Here is a 16,070-nt window from a genome sequence, read left to right as displayed (position 1 = left end):
GGGAGTTGTGCCAATTATGGAGTGATCATCCCCCTCATCCCTTGGTACGTTCAACGAGTTTGATTAAATGTTTGTCATAAAAAGAGAAAAAAACACACTCTAAATATAAAAAAGTTCATGCTTCATGATAAATGATATTTGGGATCCGCGTCTATATTTTAGGGCTTCAGTTTTAAGCTTGATGCCAAATCACATGTTTCTGTGAACCTTAATCAAAAATATCTCCGTCAGCTTTTCTACTGCTTCATCCTACCAATACAACATCTATCAGTATAACATCTGGTAGGGCATCAGCAACCCAAATATTATGAATCAGTTGATTTAAAGTGTCTCGAAAAAAAAATGCGGCTGGTTGACCAAAAGTTTTTTTTTTATCTGCTTCTGTATCTACCGTGAAGGCGAAATTTCAGTTCATTTATTATACTTCTTTTTCATTTTAACCTTGCTGGGTCATTTTAGCTGAAACGCAGCCAATTCTATCTTACGAAGTAAGAACCAGAGTAGTTGGTGAAAAAATTCAGAAACTGAACTAAGCAACTACATCAGTTTTTTGCCTAAGTATGTGCTTCACCTGTTTAGTGATAGTTTCAAATCTGATCCCTGCCAGAACCGAAGCAATTAGAATAAATCGCAGTAACTTCACTCACTGGTCACCTTCACTAGGAATTCTCAGCAAAAAAAAATTACCAAAACGCTTATTTATTTACATAGACTTAGGTTTTCCTACACAGACTGGTGCATAAAGTGACGAAGGTACTTCTTCTCACTACGACCTCTCGAGTGCTGGAACATCCTTCCATAGACATCCTCCTATTGTAGCTTTTTGCCGTCTACACCTTGTGATACCGGGAGGGCCTCAGCGCTGCACACGGGTAGGGAGACGGCCCTTACCCATGCGACCCTAGTATCGCAATCGAACATATGAGATTTTACGGTCATGAGCTGCTGTTTTGCTTCTCAAGGATGAGAGTGTTTGCAATTTTTCTGTCCAATAAATTCTGAGGATGCACTGAGACAATTGTTCTCAAACCCCTGAATTTGTTTTGAGCTACTTAGTTAACAACGAAGATTCACATCCGTATATCAGTACAGATCGAACACTACTACTAAAGATCCATAAACTCAGACCTATGGAGTACGCCGCATTCTTCCAGACATTCCTATGCTTATTAAAAGCACTTCCTGCATATGCAAAAGGCGTGAAAGTTTCACACTCAAGGCTCCCATCAGATTCAATGAAGATCCCAAGGAACTAAATTCTTGAATCTCCTGAAATAGATCAGCTCCAACCTGGATTGGAGGGGCAGGTACTATATTTTTCTGTAAAAGAAAAAAAACATTTGTGTCTTTGTCAATCAGTTTCTAGCTGGAATCAAGTCCAAGCAGAAGTCAAGCCGAAAATGTCATATTAAAGTTTTGAGAAGAGTTTCAACCCTTTAATAATATAAAAACAAGAAGAAAATTGCTAAAACTAGCAGCATACAGGTACGTCAAGTTTTCCTGTGAAAGACAAGATGTCCTGTCTATGTTGAGTCCCTTCCAAAGGGTATAAAAAACTGGTAAGAAATAAAATCAGACACTTTTAACATGAGATTATTGGACTTTCAATTAAAAGTTTCTGTCAATTTTATTCCAGCCTAAACTTAGGCGTTTTTTAATATTCGAAATATTATTAATTAATTATTGAATAATTAGGGCAAAATTAGCATGCAAAACGTTCTACTAAGAACAACAAGCATACCTACTGTGTTGTTTGGCAAAAGTAGTTCTTTTGTCTTTGTGTCAAAGAAAAAAAAAATTACAAAAAAGCTTGAAATAAATGCAACTAATATTTATATTTATGTTTTTATAATTAACTTTGATTTTTTCCGGTAGTATTAGTGGTGGTTATTCTTTTTTCGTTTTTTTCATAGACAAACAGGAGCTTTCCCTCATCGATTTCCTGTTCTTTTTTATCACCCCTTGAGGGGCCACATGTTGAAAACCCTTGGTTTAAATATAAAACTAATGATAACAAAAGGGTATAAATTTATTTGACAAACTAGTTTGGGTAAACACAACACAAATATTAGATCTAACTTTGGGCAGCTATCAAGACTTTTCGGTAACATTATCGTTATTCGTTGGTTCATCAAATTTAACACAATTAATATTTGTCTTTGGGGAGTCATTGACAATTCCAGTATTTTGATTTTTTAACTCATTCTCATTAAACTCAAAGTCGGAATCATTATATTCAAACTCATCTTCACTGGAAATGTAGAATTCATCATCTGCAAGAATTTCCTCTATGCGAGTTGTTGGAGAGATTTCTAAAGGATTAACTGATTCTGTAACTGTTAATCCTGAGGTATTTGTTGATACTGGTGCAGACGTTGAAAGCGTTACTGCAGCTGATCCTGGTCCACCTTCCAGTGGAAAAGTCAAAGAGTTCAATTTTGAAGATGAATTTGACTGTTCACCAGAATTCACTTTAAATATTTGTTCATGGATCTCAGGAAATCCTAAATCCATGCATGAAACACTGGCCATATTCCATATCTCTGAAACTCTTTCTGAATACCAATTCATGACATCGTCAACTGAAACTTCTGCATCATAAGATACTTCCTCTTCGTCAGACATACTATATCTGCAAAAAATATCATTAGATTAGAATTGAGAAGCAAAATATACTTCAGCACACTTTCAAGGTTTGGTCCCTTGACACACATTTTTTGAATTGAGAGGCAAAACTTTGATTTTGGTTTAACAACCTCCTTTTTACGCTTGTGAAAATAAATATCACCCTTGGAAAAATTGATGTTATTTTGACCAAATGGTTGGTGAATTAAGGTGCCTAGCTAGTACTTCAATTAAATACTGCTTTGATATGATAATAATAGCTCCCCAGATATTTTACATCGATGGGTCTTATTTCTTCTCCTTCATCTTCACAAGTTGAAACCCGTGGTAAATATAATCTGCGGACTCCTAAGGTAGTTACGGAGAGGTCGTGTTTTTGCCTGAGGTATTTGATTCCTCTACATTGGGAAAGATTGAAAAATGAGATTGATTTTAATGTAAGCATAGATGCTATAAGACGGAAGTTGAAAAGAGTGCTGATTGAAAGTTATAAATCTAAATAATATGATTTTTTTTTTTTTAAGGATGTTTATATTTTTTTTTTTTAAGTATTGGGTTGGTCTCCGGAGTTCGCCCATGAGGCCTCCAGATGTCTTATGACTCACTTGGTTTTAAGTTGTAAATTTAATTGTGTCTCAGGATGGTGCGCGGAGGATGGAAGTGGTATCGTACGGCACGGGATTTGTTTTTTATTTATTTCTGTCAAGTTTGGTTAAGAGAAGTATTTATTTTTAATTTTTGTGCATATTTAGTGTTTCTTAAAGGTAGCTCAATTGCATTCGAGCTATACTCTCAGCCTTGAGTTACCTAATATTTTGTATATATTGGTTATAATAAAAGAACCTTGAACCTTGAATTGTGATATTTTCATTATTGATTTAAATGTACACTAGCTAAGCAACAAAGGCTCGACCTTTGGATCCCTTCACCCACGGTAACTCAAAAGACAGTATATTAATAATAATACATTTTTCAGAAGAGGAGAAAACTGATAGATGTATCTAGGGTTAGTTATTTTTTTTTTAAGATTCAGCTGCAATTAAAAAGCAAGTTTTTTTTTAATATTTAATCCATGGTAATAATAACATTTACATAAGAAGTTTTATGTCTTTGATCTCACTCTTTATTAGCAGAGATGATTTATGCTCTTCTTGATAATAATGGGCCTACATATTGCCCCTGCTCTGGTATGGTTGGACAAAACGGTTTGCTACTTGTCCCTGTAAGGAAGACCCAGCAACTGAAACGTCATTTCGACACCCTATGCGCCAGCAATAACTCCAGTGGATCTTCATCCATCAATTAATTTTGCAACTGAGAAAAGAGAACATACCATCATATACCTTGAAAGTCTAAGAGAAAAATAAATAAATAGGGACTCACAAAAACCTTTATAATTATTAAAGAATAATGCTTAAATTGCAACTATGCCTTGGTTTAATTTACGACCAGATTTAGACTTTCATTTAAGTTCCTTATGCTTCAAACATTCAAAAAGCTTTCAAAACCGTTAAGCGTTAAACTTGGAATATAATGGTTATGCCTATTAAAAAAGCTATTTCTTCTTGGATTTACCATGTCTACTCTCCTTCAAAACAGCCAATCATAGAGAAATGGTTCATAATCTCCGATAAGTACAGGTTTTAATGCCTTTTTTGTTGATGTAAGTAAGCTGTATGAGATAGACGTTGAAAGTCTCTTGTGAAATATTTTTCCCAGGGAACAGTCTTGACTCCTTATCTTGAATTTTGAATCAATTATAAAATGAAAAGCTTAGGAAACTTACTTTGCCTAAACAACTGTACTTACTTTGCCTAAACAACTGTTAAAGGTATATTTAGTTGGGTAGAGATGCCCTAATAGTGGATCACAATATATTCTTGGTGGACCCCTAAGCTTTTGTGTAAAATGAAGTTTTGAAACGCAAACCAAAATTCTGTTTCTATTATTTAGCACAAACAATATAGAGTCTAAGGATATATTTCAATTGATACCCTGTCATTATCTGAAGATTATGTATAAATGTTAACTATATCAGATAACTGAGAAAACACTTACTTCAGTAGCAGCAAAAACAACTAATAAACTTTATTTCTATTAAACGAATGACAACTTTCTTTGAACTTATGACTGGCAGGAAAAAACCTCATATAGGCCATTATAGCATAAAATTTATGCTATTAAATAGTAATTTAAATTCCATACAAGTAATATATCAAACAAAAATTCATAAGCAATATTTATCAATTAAAACTAAAAAGTCTTTGATAAAAAAAAAACATTTACTTGTTGTATTTTATACTTTTATATTTGCCAAAGTTTTTATCTGTAACTCTCTGAAGAGACCATATTTGCAAAAATTTGGCAAAATTCTAGTTTAGTGACTTCTTGCTATCTCAGAAAGGGGTTAGATTAGGAAAATGAAACTTTATATATATATATATATATATATATATATATATATATATATATATATATATATATATATATATATATATATATATATATATATATATATATATATATATATATATATATATATATATATATATATATATATATATATACACAATAATAGTAAGTGCTGACTTTGATAATGTATCATTAATTAAATGAACCGAAAATTAGTTCATGAAATTTGTCATTTAAAACTCAAAAGTCTTGATGTTTAACCTTCCCAACCCATTCCTAAATGTTCTGGTAAAATTATGCGCATAGATGTTTTCTAAAAATCAAATTATCAGCAATCATTTAATTGACACCAACAACTGAGCACAGAAGATAGCACACACTCCATATCTTGATCAACAAAGGAGGTCCATGATTTTCCCAGCTTCAGTCTTCACATCCCTCACTGAAATCCTTCTGTGAGTTGTTTTCTTTAATCCATTATTTTCATAATCAGTCCTTAGCAAATAACGCTTATCCCAAGTTTTTTTTGAAGGTCCATCAAAAATATAGTGCATAACTGTTGTTCCATCTGTTTACCAATTCTGATAGTCAAAAAGATCAAAATATGGCTGCTAATAAAATACCATTCTCTTACTTCATGTCCACCTTGATGGTTATTGATCTCCCAGTAGATACCTTGCTTAAAGAGCATACTGTTTGAATGGCAAAGCTTTATGTCAAGATTCCTCCATTAGCTTACTTCAAATATATGTTAAAACATGTTGTTGACACAAAAATTTCCAAAATCTCCAAATCCTACACATTATGAACTGACTAACCAGGAGCAAATTTTCTCTTGTTGTGAAAACCTCCGTAAAGGTCAGATAAAGCTGAAACTAATATTCATCATACGTGTACCTTTTCCCAAAACATAGAGACAGTTGAAGGAATACTGAAGATTTTGATAGTTGTAACAGTCTTGTTTACCTATTTTGCTTAAGAATTGAAACAATGGGATGAATGATTTGGTCCAACACGACCTGTCAGCAGCAGCCTCGTCTGCAATCTCCAGCCAGTCCTTATCCCAAACAACGTACGTGTCGGGGGAAGCCACCCCAAGGATTCAGATCATTCTTGAATGTCTGCCAAAGATTATTTCTTTGGCCATCTGGTCTCTGTTTCCAAGTTGGAAGGGGATCACAGGTGAGAACATTGCAGGATATGATTCCAGCAGCCATCATAGTGTGTATCCAAGGAACTTCAATTGTTGTTGTTTTATGATTATTGAGAGGGAGGCCTTCTGGGTACAATGCCTTTGAACCTCAGCGTTTGAGATATGAGACCACCAGCTGACCTGTAGTATGTGTCTCATGCAGTGATGTTCGAAAACTTCTAGTGAATGTGTTTTTTCAACCTTTAAAAGTCAAGTTTCACAGGCGTCCAGCAGGATCGATTGTACAGTTGCCTTGAAGACGTTCATCTTCGTTTTGATGCTAATTTTAGGTCTATTTTAAAGCGACTTCATCATACTTGTGAAGACACCCATGCCTTTCCTATTTGAGCTCTAAAGTCAGCTTCTGCACATCTGTTCAGTATTAGGTAGCCAAGGTAGCAGAAGTCTTCAACAGTCTCAATGGTTTCATCCTCTAGTTGGATATCTGGGTGTTTTGGGGCATTTGCTTTCATAACTTTTTTTTTAGACTTGTTGATTATAAGGCCAGCATTCTTTGATGTAAAGGAGACTTTATTGACCACGTTTTGGAGCTCAGTTGATGAGCTACTCATGAGATCCATATTATCTGTGAAGTTAAGGTCTGTCAAGGCAATCAGGTTGTCTTCTCTCTGACCAACAAAAAACCCTTTGTGGGTGCAAAGCAAATTCATCATTATTATCTCCAGTCTATTATGTAATTGAACAGTGCTGATGAGAGGGGTACCCCTGATCCAATGTCAAATTCTGTTGTTTTGTCATTGGCAGTTTGGACTCATGTAACTTGTTAAATAATTTAAACTTTGTAAGAAGTTAAGATTATTATGTAAGAGGCTTCTCTAAACCCCTGTACTCTTATAACTGTAGACTCATAAGCCCCTTTGAGTATCTCAATCAGTTCTGCTGGGACACCGTTTTCCACCATGATCTTCCAGAGCTTGGTCCTGACAAGGGAGTCAAAAGCAGCAACAAAACCAATGAAGCTGATGAAAGAAGACATTTGAAATCTCTTGCCCTGCTGTAGGATAAGATGGAGGGTAAGAATATGTTCTAGACAACCCATGGCAAGTCTGAAACCTGCTTGTTCTGGTCTTGTCAACCTGTCTTGGGTGTCCTTGAAATGATCAAAGACAATTATACAAAAGACCTTCATGGCACAGTCTATTAGTGATATACCTCAGAAGTTTGAGCAGACTGCTTTGTCTCCCATTTTATATACTGGTATAAGAACTGAGAGTTTCCAATTTTTTGGGAATTATTTTGTCATCTGTACCTCAATAAACAAGTCTTTCAGCTGACATAATAGTTTGGGGAGGCCCACAGAATATCAGTAAATGATGATGGCTGTAGATCTATCCAGTAGGGCCCCTTCAGTATATTCTGGAAATGGGTAGATCACATGGAACTTTTGTGGGATTAAGGAGCTCAGAGAAATGTTTTTCCATCTCTTAAGGCAGTCTTTTTCTGTCTGAATAAGGTTGTCTGTGGGGATGGATAACTTGCTTGTCACTTCCCTCAGCAGCTTGAATGTTTTTCTCAGGTTATGTGATTCTGCTGGTTGTTGCATATCAGAAGCCATTTGTGACCAGTATTTCTCCTGTTGCTCTGACCAGGCTGCTTTACCAGCTTTTGAGCATTTTTTGGGGGTTCTTTATGGTCACTGAGAAGAGGCCATTTGTTTTCCACTAGCTCAATTGTTTTGTCCAAGATCCAGAGCCTTTGTTTCCTCTTGGCATGACCAAGAACCTGTTCAGAAACCACTTGTGTCAAGACTTTCAGCTTGAACCATTAGTCTTCAATGTCAGTGTAGTCATTAAGGGCCTCAAATTGTTTGTTAAGTTGTAGCTTGCAATCAGCCTTGATTTGTGGATTCAATAGTTTTGATACATCAAACCAATTGGTTTTTATCTTTTATATATAGTGCCCACACACTCTTTACTTAGGCAATGCAATTGCAATACCTATGAATTCAGACCAATTTCCAAATAAAGCCAGTAAATCCCCCCCTCATGCATAGAAAATCCTTCTATGGAGAAGAATTCCCCCCAAGAAAATTTCTTGCTTACAATTTCATCTTAAAAATACTCCCTAATATACTTTTATTTCATGAGAGACATGTTTTTTTAACTTCTGATCCTTCTTAATGTCAAGGAGGAATCTGCCCCCCTTCTGTGTGAAAAATGTTTCCCAAAATCCCCCATGATGGAAAGTTTCTGTTAGTGAAAATTTCCCTATGGAACATTTCTTCTGGTAACAATTTGACCATGGATATTTTCTACCCCACAGGAAATTCCCCTCACATAAAAATACCCCAGAAAATTCCAACTCTGGTGAAAATACTACTACTACTACTAATAATAACTCACTGTAGCACCAAGCCGCCTGAGGCCAACTCAGCTATGCATGCTCCTCCTCCAACCTAATCTATTCAAGGCCTCCCTCTTAACACCCTCCCAGGAAGTTCCCATTTCCCCTAAATCTTTATTTATGACATCCTCCCCACCCAGACAAGGACAGCCTGCTTTCCATGTAGCCCCAGATGGTTGGCCAAAAAGAACAATCTTTGGCAATCTGTCATCCTTCATCTGCAGAACTTGGCCTAGCCATCTCAAGATTGAACCACATTTTTCATACAACCTACTGTTTGAAATACAGTCAGTCAGCCAGGTACCCAGAACAATCCACAGGCGATTTCTCTACAAGGGGGTTGAGGATAGATTGTTTAAAATACCAACCAAAGTATAAAAATGAGTATAAAATTAGCAATCTACAAATTTCTTTTTTATTGTTTTAGCTTGTCTGTTTCTGAAAAGCTGCTTGACTTGACCTTTACCTTAGTGTTTTTGTTCAAATTCTAGACAACCTATTATTTGCAATCTTGAAAGGTTAGGATAATAGTACTTTCCATACTATAGAAAGGGGTGACTTTGAACAAAATCAGTAACAAACAATCAGGATTGCCTTTTCAATAGCAGTAGATTTACTTTATTGCATTTGTTGTTAGATTGTTGATAGATGACATCTGAACCAGTAAGTAGCCTCAGCCTAATTTATGCAATCAGGATCAGATAAAATTTTAGCTTTTTTTGCAAAAGAATTTGAGCTGCCCAAAGTTGTGAAAAAGCTCCCCCTTTTCTTAGATAAGCTAAACTAGAACTTCAAGTTAAATATCCTACTAAGTAGAAGATATAGGCTTATCTTTCAGGGTTTTCATTTTTATAACACAGGTTTTAAAGGTTGTCAAAGGTTAGTGCCTAGAGGGAAAAGGAGTTCAAGTAATGGTAAATTCTAGTCAATTGACTTCTTGCTATCTCAGAAAAGGTTTAGGTTAAGGAAAGAAACTTTCAGGGATGAATCTACAGATTAAATATGTCATGGGAAGGTATTTTGAAGAAACTATCTCTACTACTTCTCCCTCTAGAGGACCCTGACCTTTAAAAATATGTGTGTTATAAAAGTGAAACCTAGCAAAACAGATCTTCTGCTTAATTGAATTACAACAAAATTGTTTTCAGCTTCCTAACTTTGCTCAATTTCATTTTATAAAATTTTAAAGATATGCAAATACATTTCTTAAATTTTGAAAAAAAAACATTGATATGGCTCAAAATTCTATTCAAATAACAGGAATTGCATTTTCAGAACTAAAGACAGAGAGAAAGTAACTAGTAACTGAAAATTAAGGTAAAATGTTATTTTGTCAAAATTTCAATAGGTATAGACCTGTCATGTAGGCAAATTTCAGGGCCCTCTAGAGGGAGAAGAAGTGGAGGTGGATACTTTAAAATACCTTCCCAGGACATAGCCTACTTTAGCCTGTAGACCCATCCCTGAAAGTTTCATTTTCCTAACCTAAACCCTTTCTGAGAAAGCAAGAAGTCAATTAACTAGAATTTTACCAAAGTATATACTATAAAACAAATGTCCAGAACAAACTTCATTTTTAAGATCTATCCCTAAAATTTCCATTTTCCCAACCTAAAACTTTTCCAAGATAGCAAAAATTAACTTGTCTTGAATTTTACCCCACTTTTGTTAGTATGTTTCCTTCAAAAGAGGCCAGCCATTAAATATTCACCATTCTCACTTCATGGATCATAGCCAAAACACATGCTATATCATCCCAAATAATGATCTGATATAGGCTAAATGTTTTTTGTCTGATTCCAGACCCAAAGCTCAGGAGTTAGCTTTTTAACAAGTTTTACAAAGTCTAAAGAGCATTACTGATTAAGGTCAATCTTTGACTGAAAGGTATTTGTAACCAAGGGTTCTGACTTTGATGCTACTTACACTACTTTAAAGTTCCAGTTCCAAAAATTGTAGGGAGGTATATGGACTAACAGCAAGTCATTTCACGGGTCACATATAGCCTCTGAATTTTTTGAAATTTGACGCTTTGGTAGAATCTCCATTACCAAACTGCAATTTGGGGTGCGTTTGTTTACTTGTCCGATTACTAATCTGATTAATCCAAGCGTTTTTTTAGACACATATGACGTCAGAGGCTAGTCGGATTATCCCCACAAACGCTCAGGATTACTTGTCCGTGGGCTGGCACTTTATAACCCCCAAATAAAAAGATTATTTGAGGATTGTGACGTCAATGCTATATATTTTTTTAAATGGATAAACATGTGAAATCGTTAAGTCTAGAGAAAAGACAAGGAAACTGTAAATAATAGAAATAATCTTAGCTTTTCAGTGACCTGTAAGTAATATTATGCATATTCCTTAGTATCTAAAGGGTTTTTGGTGTTCTAGGCCTGTCTTGCATAGGCTAAGCTTCATAAGGAGTCAGAAGAAAAGTTTTTTTGTTATTAAAAAGGTTGATTCTTAGGGAGGCAGCTATCACATTGGTGAGTTAGTCAAATGTTATTATATCAAACAGGCCTAGTTTCTAAACCATCCTATAATTATTAGTTGGAAAAAATTTAGAATGATTAGGCCAATACCTATAGCCTTTTATATAGTCTATATTTGTTGAGACTGCTATTTAAACTGGATTTTTAAGATACAGTAGGGGTAAAATTTTACTTTAGCTACTTTTGGCTATCTTTGAAAGAGGTTACGCTAGGAAAATGAAACTTTCAGGGATGTGTCTACAGGCTAAAGTATTTCCCAGGAAGGTATTTTGAAGTACCTACTTCTACTTCTTTTCCCTCTAAAGGGTCCTGAAATTTTTGGGTGCCTTATTTTTTTGGTTATCAGTTTCTTTTTCTCTGGCCTTAGTTCTTAATTATTCTGGCCTTAGACAACTCCTGTTGATTGAGCAGAACTTTAAGCCATAACACTGTTTTTTTCTAATTCTAAAAATAATCTTTTATGCCACCTCATTATAGGTTAAATATATGGCTTATATTATTTATTCTCCATGAATTTTTGTTTTATTTGATTTCATTGATGTCAGTTGCTTTCTGTTAAAAATATATTTTTTTTTTTACATCAAGCTTCTTCTTTTGTGAAAAAATTTGAACTGTTTTTCTTTTTATATATTGTATAAAATGTAAAGGAATACCTGGCCCTTCATTTCACAGATTCAACTGAAAGTATTAGAGGCATCTTACATCAAAATTCATTTGACACATTTTAATGTTTTTTTTTTTTTTTAGATGACATAGGACACCATTAAAGTTTTGCATTTGCTTTGCTAAAAATTGTCTTAAAAAGTGCCAAGTTTAGAGAGTTATGTTAATATTTTTCTTGCTGATGAGTATAATTTTTTTTTAAATTCCTTCTGTTTAAAGAATTTTAGAGAGATTCTGAGCCAACCATGGGTATATTGTTGTTACAAATGATTTTTCTCAAATGGGGTTGTGGAAAACACGTAGAACATATAATTTCTCTTTTTTTATTATTTCAAAACCAGAATATCACAAAACTAAGCATTAATATTGCTGATTGTACCTTAAGTAAATACAATCCCTGATGGAGTTTTGTTGATACCTGTTTAAAAATTTATTTGTCTTAATGAAATACATATTGTTTGTGGGACAGCAATGAGCAACTATGACTTGAGTTATTTTTTTTTTTCAATATTTTCTTTTTTCCAAATAATTTTTGTTCTCTGGTGACATTTGTATTCCTTCCTAAGTGGCTGGCACTCTAGGTTGAGAATCCTTTATCCAAAGGGCACAGGTTTAATTTCTGGCATTAGCAGTTTATTTGGTTTGGGACGAAGGTCAGTGATGTAACTCTGTAAGTTCAGCCAGAATTGGCCCAAACTTAACAGGTTACCTAAAGAAATCTGGGGTCAGTAAGCAGGAAGGACATGCAAAAGCATAGGATGACTGGCCCCTAGCTTCCTATTGCACTTCCTGTTTAAGGATTACCTGGTCCTTTACTAGGCTTCTGACTTAGCCATAGGAGCTTTCTTTTAAACCCATTAAATATAAGTACAAAGGAAGAAATGTCAGTAAGGTGGTCCTTCCTTTTCCATGAATTTTTGATGTACAGACAACAGTGTAGGTCATAAGAATTGGCTGGTGAATGTTTTGCAAGGTTTAAAAATTTAGGGCAATTGCTCAGGTTGGCAACTGAGCACAAAAGTAAAATTTTGTGAATGGTTTTTCTTTGTGAATGTCATATTTATGTCATGTCCAGAATTTTAAAGTTAATCTTCATTGTTTTTTTTTTAATTTCCATGGCCCTAGGACTTTAGTGTATTAAAACCTACCTATGTCCATCCATTTTCTTTTAAACAGAGAGGAGTTCTATGTTTCCTAGCTTCAATAAATTTATATGCAACTTTGAGACCAGGGTTACAAAGTAGGTCAAAACTTGCAAGTGGAACTATGATATGACTAATTAATTTGTAAGAAATGTATATCAATTTAAAGATTAAAAAATTATGTAGAAAACAAACAAGACAAATAAATAAAAGTATCCCTTTACAACCATTTAATTAAGTGTAACAAATGTAGATTATCCCTAAGATTGAAATGAACAAAGCTTCAATTATGAATCTGTTTTCTTTAAACAAACTGAAGGGACAAACCTCCAAGCTATGACAAATTCAATCTCACTTTTGATCTCTTTCCTTTTCAATAGGAACTTTCTTTGGATTTTTTTTCAACCAAGTAAAAACATTAGGGACATGATCAGGTATAAGTGACCTTCCACTAAGCCTACATACCCAGGGGAAAATTGTGCAGCTATACTAATAATTGGTAAATTTTTTGTTGTTCATATGTTTGATTTACAAATAAAGTGAACATACTCCTTGATGCCCTTTTTTATTTTTTACAAACATAATAAGTGCTTCAAGTACAAGTTTTTGAGCTCTTGAAAATGACCAAAGTATACTCAAATAGTTTTTGGGTATAAGAAAGCTTAAAACATTGGTCTCAAACTTACTGTTTCATTATTAATCCATTTTTTACATGTTGTATAATCTATGAGCACTGATTTTCCACAATTAAGTTGGATTAATAAATTTTACAATATTATGCTGTATTTCTTCTTCTTTGATGCCAAATTTTCAATTAAGGTATGTGTTTTTGGTCATTTTTGACAAAATAATGTATGTTTTTCACTGCCAAAATTTGTTAGGTTAAGTAAGGTCAAAAAATGCTTAAACTTGAACTAGCAAAATAAGCAATTATTATATTTGTAAAGAACATACAAAAAGGCATCAAGTGGTATATTCATTTTATTTTTAAATCAAAATATGAACAAGAAATTCACCTCTAACATGCCTAATTTGCAAACATATAGCCCAAATTATATATTTCCAATGTTTTCTGCCACCTGTTACTTGTTTTTCCAGTTCTTGTTTTGCCACAGTTGCCTCAATTAACAGGTACAAGGGTTGAGGGATAGATTGGCAGAATCAATAGAAAATATGTAATTTCAGCTATAGATTTCCATATTAGCAGGGTTGGGGCTAAAGTAGAGCAGGGCTGCATGTAGAAAGCTATAATTATTATGTAAATTACAAAGAATCATCTTTTTTTAACAGGTTTTCTTCTATAGGTCTACAGGTCCTTCTCTTGGCTTATACCACATCAAGCATTATATAACCAAAGAAGAATAAGTAGCAAAAAGCTATATATACATAAGCACATGTTATTTAACAATGACTTCTCTAGTGCTTAACTATGACCCCTTAGTAATATTAACAAGAAACAAGGGTAAAACTGGTGCAAACAGTATTACTGGCTTTCATATAAAGTGAATATACCACTTGATGCCTTCTTATATGCTCTTTACAAATATAATAATTTCTTCTACTGCAAATTCAGATTTAAGCACTTTTTCACCTCTTGACCTCTTAAAAATGACCTATTAATGGAGTCATTACAAATCTGTAATAGTTTAGAAACAAATTTGGGCTATATATTTGCACATCAGGGGGGTGGGGGTAAAGCATAGCATATATTATATACGTAGACTAACCATTGCTGTTTTTTTTTTAATGTGTTTGTGCATATCAAATTTTAATGAAAAGAGAAATCACCAGTGCAACAGCACACACAAAAAAATTCAAGCAATGGTTAGTTTACATATTTAATATATGCTACACTTTACCCCCACCCCCTGATGTGCAAATATATAGCCCAAATTTGTTTCTAAACTATTACAGATTTGTAATGACCCCATATATAGGTCATTTTTAAGAGGTCAAAAAGTGCTTAAATATGAACTTGCGGTAGAAGCAATTATTATATTTGTAAACAGCATTACAAAAGGCATCAAGTGGTATATTCAAATTATATGAAAGCCAGTAATACTATTTGTACCAGTTTTACCCAATGGTAAAACTGGTGCAAACATAAATAGGTAACAGAAAAAGTGAAATTTAGTGTAAATGACAATCAGGAACTGGATCAAGGGGGCCAAAAACAGGGCTATATAATTGGAGTTCAAAGAACGTGGTGATTTTTTAGTGAAAAAAAAAAGCACTTCCCTGGCTAATTTAGGACTTTGAATAAATTAGCCTACCAAAATTTTCCTATCCTATGCAATTGAAATAATTTTCCCTTTTCAGAGCATTAAGACAATTTATCACAATAAAAAATATCCAAAGCATCTTGAATGGAATGACTTAAAAAGGCAAATGACAACTACAATTTGAAATCTAACAATTAAACTTCTGGCCACACAAATTGTATTAGGCTACTCAGCTCTGAAATAATTGCTGAAGCTGTATTTGCCAGTAAAATTTGAAACAGGCCCAAAGTCCTAGCCTCTTCCTTGTCAAAACTTCACATAGCATTAAAATAATAATTACACGTGACCAATGTTGTTATTATTCGCAATTAATCTTGCCGTTTTAGTAACACGTGGCCAGACAAGTATTTGTTGCTATCTTTTAGGGGTTAAACCTCGATTAGTAAAAATCCCATTGGACAAGTAAACAAACGCACCCTTGAAAACATAATGAGCAAAACTTCGTGTTTTCGAAAATACTTTGGGCAAATAATTATGAAAAAGAAATACTGAAATGGTTTGCAAATTAATGATTACCCTAAGCAAAGGCAACTAATTAATATTATCAGAATTGTAAAATTAAACAAAGACTTCCCTTTATTTTAAGTTCCTAAAGTTTATCCTTATTTAAAGTTTCTCACAGCTGAAATTTTACCCAGTAAAGAAAGTGTTCAAGATGGTAGACCCCAATGCTCGGTATTTATTTTTTTGGAGGCGAAAAGCTTATTTTTAGAGGAAATGGTAGCGCCGGCAAAAAACTTTTGGTGCGCTGCTGACTGATACTGAGGAGTTTTGGATCTCACCAAAACACCCAAAGTGATATATCATTCAAATCTAAACAAAAAACCAAATCAGTATAAACTTTTTAAGATCTTAAAAGTACCTGCTACATAATAACTTCACGTAAATTCGA

General features: G+C 34.0%; 1 protein-coding gene across 2 annotated transcripts; it reads right to left on the bottom strand.

Annotated features, from left to right (window-relative positions):
- Positions 1-2,011: 2,011 nt before the first annotated feature.
- Positions 2,012-10,659, bottom strand: LOC136043963 (uncharacterized). 2 transcript variants are annotated; one of them, XM_065729041.1, is made up of 2 exons: positions 10,520-10,659; positions 2,012-2,632 (listed from the first exon to the last, which is right to left on the bottom strand). In XM_065729041.1, the coding sequence occupies exon 2, from the start codon at positions 2,623-2,625 to the stop codon at positions 2,092-2,094; it is 534 nt and encodes a 177-aa protein (XP_065585113.1). In that variant the 5' UTR covers positions 2,626-2,632; positions 10,520-10,659; the 3' UTR covers positions 2,012-2,091. The 2 variants fall into 2 exon arrangements, with proteins under 2 accessions (XP_065585113.1, XP_065585115.1); XM_065729043.1 differs by having other exon boundaries at positions 10,454-10,530.
- Between the last annotated feature and the right edge of the window lie 5,411 nt (positions 10,660-16,070).

Source organism: Artemia franciscana, chromosome 2 (assembly GCF_032884065.1).
Source record: "Artemia franciscana chromosome 2, ASM3288406v1, whole genome shotgun sequence".
Lineage (NCBI taxonomy): Eukaryota > Metazoa > Arthropoda > Branchiopoda > Anostraca > Artemiidae > Artemia > Artemia franciscana.
Note: the sequence above shows the minus strand (reverse complement) of the source record. Positions and strands in the feature narration are given on the sequence as shown.

Bases quoted from the DNA above. Each gene is read 5' to 3' on its own strand.
- LOC136043963 (XM_065729041.1), bottom strand. From the start codon at position 2,625: ATGTCTGACGAAGAGGAAGTATCTTATGATGCAGAAGTTTCAGTTGAC.